This window comes from Cylas formicarius, unplaced genomic scaffold (genome assembly GCF_029955315.1).
Source record: "Cylas formicarius isolate icCylForm1 unplaced genomic scaffold, icCylForm1.1 PGA_scaffold_12__32_contigs__length_19106922, whole genome shotgun sequence".
Taxonomy (NCBI): domain Eukaryota; kingdom Metazoa; phylum Arthropoda; class Insecta; order Coleoptera; family Brentidae; genus Cylas; species Cylas formicarius.
The window spans coordinates 17,956,455-17,969,726 of NW_026844225.1; the positions used below are offsets into that span (position 1 = coordinate 17,956,455).

Below are 13,272 nucleotides of genomic sequence, written 5' to 3' on the forward strand. Positions count from 1 at the left end.
TGTCATTTATATGGTAAAAATCGCTTACACAAAATTCATCGCAGATAGTCAACCCATGGAGCATCTATAATTTTTTTTATTTATTCTTGATTTTTTTTGTTGCAGGACTACTTCGCGCGTATTCAAAATAATTCCGTGTTAGTGATTTTTACCGTATTTTTGACCTAGGGAACAGATTCTTCTAGGTCACTGATTCGGAAGAAATTGTTAATATATTCAACGCTGGAAATATACCCAACTTAATTTTTACGTCAGCAATTTTACCATTTTTGTAATTTCTTATTCATGCTAGCAAAGAAGCCTGAAGAATTTAGTGGAATTTTTGTTTCGATTGTTTTTTTGTTGCAGGAATAAGTTCGCGCGTGCTCGAAGGGAGCGATTTAATTATGTTTGGTGAATCATACCCCTATTTTTGGTTATTTTTTTTTAATTTTTATTTATTTATTCTTTTTTTTTTGCAGGACTACTTCACGCATATTGAAAAAAATCCCATGTTAGTGATTTTTACCGTATTTTTGACCTAGGGAACAGATTCTTCTAGGTCACTAATTCGGAAGAAATTGTTAATGTATTCAACCCTGGAAATATACCCAATTTTATTTTTACGTCTGCAATTTTAGCATTTTCGTAATTTTTTTATTCATGCTAGCAAAGAAGCCTGAAGAATTTAGTGGAATTTTTGTTTCCATTGTTTTTTTGTTGCAGGAATAAGTTCGCGCGTGCTCGAAGGGAGCGACTTAATTACGTTTGGTGATTTATGCCTTATTTTTGATAGACAAGACTTTTTTTGTTGTCTGTCATTTATAGGGTAAAAATCGCTTACACAAAATTCATCGCAGATAGTCAACCCATGGAGCATCTATAATTTTTATTTATTTATTCTTGATTTTTTTTGTTGCAGGACTACTTCGCGCATATTCAAAATAATTCCGTGTTAATGATTTTTACCGTATTTTTGACCTAGGGAACAGATTCTTCTAGGTCACTGATTCGGAAGAAATTGTTAATATATTCAACGCTGGAAATATACCCAACTTAATTTTTACGTCAGCAATTTTAGCATTTTCGTAGTTTCTTATTCATGCTAGCAAAGAAGCCTGAAGAATTTAGTGGAATTTTTGTTTCGATTGTTTTTTTGTTGCAGGAATAAGTTCGCGCGTGCTCGAAGGGAGCGATTTAATTATGTTTGGTGAATCATACCCCTATTTTTGGTTATTTTTTTTAAATTTTTATTTATTTATTCTTATTTTTTTTTTGCAGGACTACTTCACGCATATTCAAAACAATCCCATGTTAGTGATTTTTACCGTATTTTTGACCTAGGGAACAGATTCTTCTAGGTCACTAATTCGGAAGAAATTGTTAATGTATTCAACCCTGGAAATATACCCAATTTTATTTTTACGTCTGCAATTTTAGCATTTTCGTAATTTTTTTATTCATGCTAGCAAAGAAGCCTGAAGAATTTAGTGGAATTTTTGTTTCCATTGTTTTTTTGTTCCAGGAATAAGTTCGCGCTTGCTCGAAGGGACCGGTTTAATTACGTTTGGTGATTTATGCCTTATTTTTGATTGACAAGACTTTTTTTTGTTGTCTGTCATTTATAGGGTAAAAATCGCTTACACAAAATTCATCGCAGATAGTCAACCCATGGAGCATCTATATTTTTTATTTATTTATTCTTGATTTATTTGTTGCAGGACTACTTCGCGCATATTCAAAATAATTCCGTGTTAATGATTTTTATCGTATTTTTGACCTAGGGAACAGATTCTTCTAAGTCACTAATTCGGAAGAAATTGTTAATGTATTCAACGCTGGAAATATACAAAATTTAATTTTTACGTCAGCAATTTTACCATTTTCGTAGTTTCTTATTCATGCTAGCAAAGAAGCCTGAAGAATTTCGTGGAATTTTTGTTTCGATTGTTTTTTTGTTGCAGGAATAAGTTCGCGCGTGCTCGAAGGGAGCGATTTAATTACGTTTGGTGATTTATACCCCTATTTTTGATTGACAAGATTTTTTTTTGTTGTCTGTCATTTATATGGTAAAAATCGCTTAGACAAAATTCATCGCAGATAGTCAACCCATGGAGCATCTATAATTTTTTTTATTTATTCTTGATTTTTTTTGTGTTGCAGGACTACTTCGCGCATATTCAAAATAATTCCGTGTTAGTGATTTTTACCGTATTTTTGACCTAGGGAACAGATTCTTCTAGGTCACTGATTCGGAAGAAATTGTTAATATATTCAACGCTGGAAATATACCCAATTTAATTTTTACTTCTGCAATTTTAGCATTTTCGTAGTTTCTTATTCATGCTAGCAAAGAAGCCTGAAGAATTTAGTGGAATTTTTGTTTCGATTGTTTTTTTGTTGCAGGAATAAGTTCGCGCTTGCTCGAAGGGAGCGGTTTAATTACGTTTGGTGATTTATGCCTTATTTTTGATTGACAAGACTTTTTTTTGTTGTCTGTCATTTATAGGGTAAAAATCGCTTACACAAAATTCATCGCAGATAGTCAACCCATGGAGCATCTATAATTTTTATTTATTTATTCTTGATTTATTTGTTGCAGGACTACTTCGCGCATATTCAAAACAATTCCGTGTTAGTGATTTTTACCGTATTTTTGACCTAGGGAACAGATTCTTCTAAGTCACTAATTCGGAAGAAATTGTTAATGTATTCAACGCTGGAAATATACAAAATTTAATTTTTACGTGAGCAATTTTACCATTTTCGTAGTTTCTTATTCATGCTAGCAAAGAAGCCTGACGAATTTAGTGGAATTTTTGTTTCGATTGTTTTTTTGTTGCAGGAATAAGTTCGCGCTTGCTCGAAGGGAGCGACTTAATTACGTTTGGTGATTTATACCTATATTTTTGATAGACAAGACTTTTTTTGTTGTCTGTCATTTATATGGTAAAAATCGCTTAGACAAAATTCATCGCAGATAGTCAACCCATGGAGCATCTATAATTTTTATTTATTTATTCTTGATTTTTTTTGTTGCAGGACTACTTCGCGCATATTCAAAATAATTCCGTGTTAGTGATTTTTACCGTATTTTTGACCTAGGGAACAGATTCTTCTAGGTCACTGATTCGGAAGAAATTGTTAATATATTCAACGCTGGAAATATACCCAATTTAATTTTTACTTCTGCAATTTTAGCATTTTCGTAGTTTCTTATTCATGCTAGCAAAGAAGCCTGAAGAATTTAGTGGAATTTTTGTTTCGATTGTTTTTTTGTTGCAGGAATAAGTTCGCGCGTGCTCGAAGGGAGCGATTTAATTACGTTCGGTGATTTATACCCCTATTTTTGATTGACAAGATTTTTTTTTGTTGTCTGTCATTTATATGGTAAAAATCGCTTAGACAAAATTCATCGCAGATAGTCAACCCATGGAGCATCTATAATTTTTATTTATTTATTCTTGATTTATTTTTTCTAATTTATGCTAGCAAAGAAGCCTGAAGAATTTAGTGGAATTTTTGTTTCGATTGTTTTTTTGTTGCAGGAATAAGTTCGCGCTTGCTCGAAGGGAGCGGTTTAATTACGTTTGGTGATTTATACCCCTATTTTTGATTGACAAGACTTTTTTTTGTTGTCTGTCATTTATATGGTAAAAATCGCTTAGACAAAATTCATCGCAGATAGTCAACCCATGGATCATCTATAATTTTTATTTATTTATTCTTGATTTTTTTTGTTGCAGGACTACTTCGCGCATACTCAAAATAATTCCGTGTTAATGATTTTTACCGTATTTTTGACCTAGGGAACAGATTCTTCTAGGTCACTGATTCGGAAGAAATTGTTAATATATTCAACGCTGGAAATATACCCAACTTAATTTTTACGTCAGCAATTTTACCATTTTTGTAATTTCTTATTCATGCTAGCAAAGAAGCCTGAAGAATTTAGTGGAATTTTTGTTTCGATTGTTTTTTTGTTGCAGGAATAAGTTCGCGCGTGCTCGAAGGGAGCGATTTAATTATGTTTGGTGAATCATACCCCTATTTTTGGTTATTTTTTTTTAATTTTTATTTATTTATTCTTTTTTTTTTTTGCAGGACTACTTCACGCATATTGAAAAAAATCCCATGTTAGTGATTTTTACCGTATTTTTGACCTAGGGAACAGATTCTTCTAGGTCACTAATTCGGAAGAAATTGTTAATGTATTCAACCCTGGAAATATACCCAATTTTATTTTTACGTCTGCAATTTTAGCATTTTCGTAATTTTTTTATTCATGCTAGCAAAGAAGCCTGAAGAATTTAGTGGAATTTTTGTTTCCATTGTTTTTTTGTTGCAGGAATAAGTTCGCGCGTGCTCGAAGGGAGCGACTTAATTACGTTTGGTGATTTATACCTATATTTTTGATAGACAAGACTTTTTTTTGTTGTCTGTCATTTATAGGGTAAAAATCGCTTACACAAAATTCATCGCAGATAGTCAACCCATGGAGCATCTATAATTTTTATTTATTTATACTTGATTTTTTTTGTTGCAGGACTACTTCGCGCATATTCAAAATAATTCCGTGTTAATGATTTTTACCGTATTTTTGACCTAGGGAACAGATTCTTCTAGGTCACTGATTCGGAAGAAATTGTTAATATATTCAACGCTGGAAATATACCCAATTTAATTTTTACTTCTGCAATTTTAGCATTTTCGTAGTTTCTTATTCATGCTAGCAAAGAAGCCTGAAGAATTTAGTGGAATTTTTGTTTCGATTGTTTTTTTGTTGCAGGAATAAGTTCGCGCTTGCTCGAAGGGAGCGGTTTAATTACGTTTGGTGATTTATGCCTTATTTTTGATTGACAAGACTTTTTTTTGTTGTCTGTCATTTATAGGGTAAAAATCGCTTACACAAAATTCATCGCAGATAGTCAACCCATGGAGCATCTATAATTTTTATTTATTTATTCTTGATTTATTTGTTGCAGGACTACTTCGCGCATATTCAAAACAATTCCGTGTTAGTGATTTTTACCGTATTTTTGACCTAGGGAACAGATTCTTCTAAGTCACTAATTCGGAAGAAATTGTTAATGTATTCAACGCTGGAAATATACAAAATTTAATTTTTACGTGAGCAATTTTACCATTTTCGTAGTTTCTTATTCATGCTAGCAAAGAAGCCTGACGAATTTAGTGGAATTTTTGTTTCGATTGTTTTTTTGTTGCAGGAATAAGTTCGCGCTTGCTCGAAGGGAGCGACTTAATTACGTTTGGTGATTTATACCTATATTTTTGATAGACAAGACTTTTTTTGTTGTCTGTCATTTATATGGTAAAAATCGCTTAGACAAAATTCATCGCAGATAGTCAACCCATGGAGCATCTATAATTTTTATTTATTTATTCTTGATTTTTTTTGTTGCAGGACTACTTCGCGCATATTCAAAATAATTCCGTGTTAGTGATTTTTACCGTATTTTTGACCTAGGGAACAGATTCTTCTAGGTCACTGATTCGGAAGAAATTGTTAATATATTCAACGCTGGAAATATACCCAATTTAATTTTTACTTCTGCAATTTTAGCGTTTTCGTAGTTTCTTATTCATGCTAGCAAAGAAGCCTGAAGAATTTAGTGGAATTTTTGTTTCGATTGTTTTTTTGTTGCAGGAATAAGTTCGCGCGTGCTCGAAGGGAGCGACTTAATTACGTTTGGTGATTTATACCCCTATTTTTGATAGACAAGATTTTTTTTTGTTGTCTGTCATTTATAGGGTAAAAATCGCTTACACAAAATTCATCGCAGATAGTCAACCCATGGAGCATCTATAATTTTTATTTATTTATTCTTGATTTATTTGTTGCAGGACTACTTCGCGCATATTCAAAATAATTCCGTGTTAATGATTTTTACCGTATTTTTGACCTAGGGAACAGATTCTTCTAGGTCACTGATTCGGAAGAAATTGTTAATATATTCAACGCTGGAAATATACCCAACTTAATTTTTACGTCAGCAATTTTACCATTTTCGTAATTTCTTATTCATGCTAGCAAAGAAGCCTGAAGAATTTAGTGGAATTTTTGTTTCGATTGTTTTTTTGTTGCAGGAATAAGTTCGCGCGTGCTCGAAGGGAGCGATTTAATTATGTTTGGTGAATCATACCCCTATTTTTGGTTATTTTTTTTTAATTTTTATTTATTTATTCTTAATTTTTTTTTGCAGGACTACTTCACGCATATTCAAAACAATCCCATGTTAGTGATTTTTACCGTATTTTTGACCTAGGGAACAGATTCTTCTAGGTCACTAATTCGGAAGAAATTGTTAATGTATTCAACGCTGGAAATATACAAAATTTAATTTTTACGTGAGCAATTTTACCATTTTCGTAGTTTCTTATTCATGCTAGCAAAGAAGCCTGAAGAATTTAGTGGAATTTTTGTTTCGATTGTTTTTTTGTTGCAGGAATAAGTTCGCGCTTGCTCGAAGGGAGCGACTTAATTACGTTTGGTGATTTATACCTATATTTTTGATAGACAAGACTTTTTTTTGTTGTCTGTCATTTATAGGGTAAAAATCGCTTAGACAAAATTCATCGCAGATAGTCAACCCATGGAGCATCTATAATTTTTATTTATTTATTCTTGATTTTTTTTTTTGCAGGACTACTTCGCGCATATTCAAAATAATTCCGTGTTAGTGATTTTTACCGTATTTTTGACCTAGGGAACAGATTCTTCTAGGTCACTGATTCGGAAGAAATTGTTAATATATTCAACGCTGGAAATATACCCAATTTAATTTTTACTTCTGCAATTTTAGCATTTTCGTAGTTTCTTATTCATGCTAGCAAAGAAGCCTGAAGAATTTAGTGGAATTTTTGTATTTTTGACCTAGGGAACAGATTCTTCTAGGTCACTGATTCGGAAGAAATTGTTAATATATTCAACGCTGGAAATATACCCAATTTAATTTTTACTTCTGCAATTTTAGCATTTTCGTAGTTTCTTATTCATGCTAGCAAAGAAGCCTGAAGAATTTAGTGGAATTTTTGTTTCGATTGTTTTTTTGTTGCAGGAATAAGTTCGCGCGTGCTCGAAGGGAGCGATTTAATTATGTTTGGTGAATCATACCCCTATTTTTGGTTATTTTTTTTAAATTTTTATTTATTTATTCTTATTTTTTTTTTGCAGGACTACTTCACGCATATTCAAAACAATCCCATGTTAGTGATTTTTACCGTATTTTTGACCTAGGGAACAGATTCTTCTAGGTCACTAATTCGGAAGAAATTGTTAATGTATTCAACCCTGGAAATATACCCAATTTTATTTTTACGTCTGCAATTTTAGCATTTTCGTAATTTTTTTATTCATGCTAGCAAAGAAGCCTGAAGAATTTAGTGGAATTTTTGTTTCCATTGTTTTTTTGTTCCAGGAATAAGTTCGCGCTTGCTCGAAGGGAGCGATTTAATTACGTTTGGTGATTTATACCCCTATTTTTGATTGACAAGATTTTTTTTTGTTGTCTGTCATTTATATGGTAAAAATCGCTTAGACAAAATTCATCGCAGATAGTCAACCCATGGAGCATCTATAATTTTTTTTATTTATTCTTGATTTTTTTTGTGTTGCAGGACTACTTCGCGCATATTCAAAATAATTCCGTGTTAGTGATTTTTACCGTATTTTTGACCTAGGGAACAGATTCTTCTAGGTCACTGATTCGGAAGAAATTGTTAATATATTCAACGCTGGAAATATACCCAATTTAATTTTTACTTCTGCAATTTTAGCATTTTCGTAGTTTCTTATTCATGCTAGCAAAGAAGCCTGAAGAATTTAGTGGAATTTTTGTTTCGATTGTTTTTTTGTTGCAGGAATAAGTTCGCGCTTGCTCGAAGGGAGCGGTTTAATTACGTTTGGTGATTTATGCCTTATTTTTGATTGACAAGACTTTTTTTTGTTGTCTGTCATTTATAGGGTAAAAATCGCTTACACAAAATTCATCGCAGATAGTCAACCCATGGAGCATCTATAATTTTTATTTATTTATTCTTGATTTATTTGTTGCAGGGCTACTTCGCGCATATTCAAAACAATTCCGTGTTAGTGATTTTTACCGTATTTTTGACCTAGGGAACAGATTCTTCTAAGTCACTAATTCGGAAGAAATTGTTAATGTATTCAACGCTGGAAATATACAAAATTTAATTTTTACGTGAGCAATTTTACCATTTTCGTAGTTTCTTATTCATGCTAGCAAAGAAGCCTGACGAATTTAGTGGAATTTTTGTTTCGATTGTTTTTTTGTTGCAGGAATAAGTTCGCGCTTGCTCGAAGGGAGCGACTTAATTACGTTTGGTGATTTATACCTATATTTTTGATAGACAAGACTTTTTTTGTTGTCTGTCATTTATATGGTAAAAATCGCTTAGACAAAATTCATCGCAGATAGTCAACCCATGGAGCATCTATAATTTTTTTTATTTATTCTTGATTTTTTTTGTGTTGCAGGACTACTTCGCGCATATTCAAAATAATTCCGTGTTAGTGATTTTTACCGTATTTTTGACCTAGGGAACAGATTCTTCTAGGTCACTGATTCGGAAGAAATTGTTAATATATTCAACGCTGGAAATATACCCAACTTAATTTTTACGTCAGCAATTTTACCATTTTCGTAATTTCTTATTCATGCTAGCAAAGAAGCCTGAAGAATTTAGTGGAATTTTTGTTTCGATTGTTTTTTTGTTGCAGGAATAAGTTCGCGCGTGCTCGAAGGGAGCGATTTCATTATGTTTGGTGAATCATACCCCTATTTTTGGTTTTTTTTTTTTAATTTTTATTTATTTATTCTTAATTTTTTTTTGCAGGACTACTTCACGCATATTCAAAACAATCCCATGTTAGTGATTTTTACCGTATTTTTGACCTAGGGAACAGATTCTTCTAGGTCACTAATTTGGAAGAAATTGTTAATGTATTCAACCCTGGAAATATACCCAATTTTATTTTTACGTCTGCAATTTTAGCATTTTCGTAATTTTTTTATTCATGCTAGCAAAGAAGCCTGAAGAATTTAGTGGAATTTTTGTTTCCATTGTTTTTTTGTTGCAGGAATAAGTTCGCGCGTGCTCGAAGGGAGCGACTTAATTACGTTTGGTGATTTATGCCTTATTTTTGATAGACAAGACTTTTTTGTTGTCTGTCATTTATATGGTAAAAATCGCTTAGACAAAATTCATCGCAGATAGTCAACCCATGGATCATCTATAATTTTTATTTATTTATTCTTGATTTTTTTTGTTGCAGGACTACTTCGCGCATATTCAAAATAATTCCGTGTTAATGATTTTTACCGTATTTTTGACCTAGGGAACAGATTCTTCTAGGTCACTGATTCGGAAGAAATTGTTAATATATTCAACGCTGGAAATATACCCAACTTAATTTTTACGTCAGCAATTTTACCATTTTCGTAATTTCTTATTCATGCTAGCAAAGAAGCCTGAAGAATTTAGTGGAATTTTTGTTTCGATTGTTTTTTGTTGCAGGAATAAGTTCGCGCGTGCTCGAAGGGAGCGATTTAATTACGTTCGGTGATTTATACCCCTATTTTTGATTGACAAGACTTTTTTTTGTTGTCTGTCATTTATATGGTAAAAATCGCTTAGACAAAATTCATCGCAGATAGTCAACCCATGGAGCATCTATAATTTTTATTTATTTATTCTTGATTTATTTTTTCTAATTTATGCTAGCAAAGAAGCCTGAAGAATTTAGTAGAATTTTTGTTTCGATTGTTTTTTGTTGCAGGAATAAGTTCGCGCGTGCTCGAAGGGAGCGATTTAATTACGTTTGGTGATTTATACCCCTATTTTTGATTGACAAGATTTTTTTTTGTTGTCTGTCATTTATATGGTAAAAATCGCTTAGACAAAATTCATCGCAGATAGTCAACCCATGGAGCATCTATAATTTTTTTTATTTATTCTTGATTTTTTTTGTTGCAGGACTACTTCGCGCGTATTCAAAATAATTCCGTGTTAGTGATTTTTACCGTATTTTTGACCTAGGGAACAGATTCTTCTAGGTCACTGATTCGGAAGAAATTGTTAATATATTCAACGCTGGAAATATACCCAATTTAATTTTTACTTCTGCAATTTTAGCATTTTCGTAGTTTCTTATTCATGCTAGCAAAGAAGCTTGAAGAATTTAGTGGAATTTTTGTTTCGATTGTTTTTTTGTTGCAGGAATAAGTTCGAAGGGAGCGGTTTAATTACGTTTGGTGATTTATACCCCTATTTTTGATTGACAAGACTTTTTTTTGTTGTCTGTCATTTATATGGTAAAAATCGCTTAGACAAAATTCATCGCAGATAGTCAACCCATGGATCATCTATAATTTTTATTTATTTATTCTTGATTTTTTTTGTTGCAGGACTACTTCGCGCATACTCAAAATAATTCCGTGTTAATGATTTTTACCGTATTTTTGACCTAGGGAACAGATTCTTCTAGGTCACTGATTCGGAAGAAATTGTTAATATATTCAACGCTGGAAATATACCCAATTTAGTTTTTACTTCTGCAATTTTAGCATTTTCGTAGTTTCTTATTCATGCTAGCAAAGAAGCCTGAAGAATTTAGTGGAATTTTTGTTTCGATTGTTTTTTTGTTGCAGGAATAAGTTCGCGCGTGCTCGAAGGGAGCGACTTAATTACGTTTGGTGATTTATACCCCTATTTTTGATTGACAAGATTTTTTTTGTTGTCTGTCATTTATAGGTTAAAAATCGCTTACACAAAATTCATCGCAGATAGTCAACCCATGGAGCATCTATAATTTTTATTTATTTATTCTTGATTTTTTTTGTTGCAGGACTACTTCGCGCATATTCAAAATAATTCCGTGTTAATGATTTTTACCGTATTTTTGACCTAGGGAACAGATTCTTCTAAGTCACTAATTCGGAAGAAATTGTTAATATATTCAACGCTGGAAATATACCCAATTTAATTTTTACTTCTGCAATTTTAGCATTTTCGTAGTTTCTTATTCATGCTAGCAAAGAAGCCTGAAGAATTTAGTGGAATTTTTGTTTCGATTGTTTTTTTTGTTGCAGGAATAAGTTCGCGCGTGCTCGAAGGGAGCGACTTAATTACGTTTGGTGATTTATACCTATATTTTTGATAGACAAGACTTTTTTTGTTGTCTGTCATTTATATGGTAAAAATCGCTTAGACAAAATTCATCGCAGACAGTCGACCCACGGAGCATCTATATTTTTTATTTATTTATTTTTTTGTCACGAGGTAGAATTTTGGTCTAGATTTTTTTTGTTGCAGGAACTAGTTCGCGCATATTCAAAATAATTGCCTATCACTAATGATCGTAAAATTCGCCAATATTTTCATAGCAGAAAAAAACTCAACGAAGGGTATCTCTACGGTCAGTACAGAATTTCTTTACGTTCTATTAAAAGCTTACCAATTCTTACCTAAATGCCAATTACAAACCGATGTTCCAAATTTGATAATTTTAACTTTGCTTTTCGTCATTATTAGTGCGTTTGCTTTTTGGCTTAGACGAAATTAGAATGAAATATGTTTTTATTCCAGGAATTAGTTGGCTGATCTTTAAAGGAAGAGGATTGGCTCTTTTACTCCCTGTGCCAAGCGCGTGTACGCTCTCAAAATACCAATCCGATGAGTGAACCTATTTAGAAGCTAAGGGTTTTGAATTTATTGATATTTTTGCTGCGTTCGCAGTGCTCCGCCCATTGTTGCGATGCATGTCGTAAACTTATAAAATAAAATACAAGTTTAATGAATACATTATATTAAGTATCATAAGTTGCAATACAAGTGGTATATTTACGTTTATATTTGATGAAAATTGTAGTAGGATGAATTGAATGTATAATGGGGTATTAAAGAAAAGTCGTAGCCTTCAATTAGTTAATTTATTTTCCAGATATTTCCCAAATCTAGTAAAGATAGCTAGCAGATTTATGGGGCATTTTTTTATATATTTGGTACAGTATCCGTGCTTTTTGCCGTACAACTCTGCATTGTAATATTTCTTTGGTAAATTTTTATTCACTGAGGACGATGGGCTAAAATAATAACTATAAAAATTTTGTAATTGTAAAATGGAAACCCGAAAAAAGACTTAGATCTAAGCGCTTTCGAGAGTAAAAACTACCTCGTTGTCAGATTTTAGAAAAACGCACTAAAACAATTTTGGAAAAAATCCCTTCTAAATGAAATCTTCACACTACATTGCCACGGCTATCAGAACCTGAACAAATTAATGTTAAATACTCCACCTTAGTAATATGTGCATTATATCTCCCAGAACATCCGTATCTTTGGTACTGTTACAAGTCATCTCGCAGATCATCCTCAAAAAGCAAAGTTCGCCACCAAAGTTTTCGCTAAAACTACATGGGCAGGTAAATTATTGGCTGAACAACGTAAGTGACGTCCTTACACATCTATTTTTCTTTCAACCATTTCGTACAGAGTAGTTCTATCTAAAAATCCTCTTTCCGCAGTCGATTCGCCAGCTATTGGCGGAAAAGTATATTTACTTTCGTTTTGCGGTAGGTAGTAGTTAAATTCAAAACTCCAAGCAAATTCTCCGTCGTACGGCGAATCCGTTAGCTCCAGAGCAAATGCCATTATTAACTAAAGAAACAGGATAAACGAAGTAGTTAAAGCAAAAGTTTTTACTAATTTCAAATAAAAAAACTCGATACTCACCCCTACAAACGGATCATAGTAGGCAGAATATGGAAATCTTACTTTATTGATAAAAGTATATCCATTTTCGTCTTCCGCGATTATTTGGGCGGATACCCGATGCAACAACAAATTACAGATAAAAACTATTACCCGCATTTTATTCATCACATTTTTGATCAGTAAAACACTTCTTACCAATGCGTGGAACAACTCCGAGTCACGTTAAAATTCCCCGTTAACTGTTTACCCAAATAATTACCACTAGATTAATAATCGCACCTTTTGTTTATATTATGCAGTTCACATGGATTAAAAAAATGTGTTTAAAGGTGACATCACTTAATGTGGCAGACGTTTTCATCCGGGATATCACTGTGCAGAATAATTCATAACACCTTCCCGTTAATTACACGTGTGACGCGGTCTCCAATATTCGTATGTCAGTTAAAATAGGTCAATGTACTCTGGGTGAGTACTTTGTTGTTCTCAAACGCAATTCGGGAAAATTTTATTTTCCTGTAATAAAAAACTCTTTCA

General features: G+C 32.5%; 1 protein-coding gene across 1 annotated transcript; it reads right to left on the reverse strand.

The window, feature by feature from the left end:
- Positions 1–11,908: 11,908 nt before the first annotated feature.
- Positions 11,909–13,163, reverse strand: LOC132695599 (uncharacterized). Its single transcript, XM_060659951.1, has 4 exons — positions 12,754–13,163; positions 12,482–12,678; positions 12,318–12,431; positions 11,909–12,104 (listed from the first exon to the last, which is right to left on the reverse strand). Exons 1-4 carry the CDS (start codon positions 12,898–12,900, stop codon positions 11,939–11,941), a joined length of 624 nt encoding a protein of 207 aa, XP_060515934.1. The 5' UTR covers positions 12,901–13,163; the 3' UTR covers positions 11,909–11,938.
- Between the last annotated feature and the right edge of the window lie 109 nt (positions 13,164–13,272).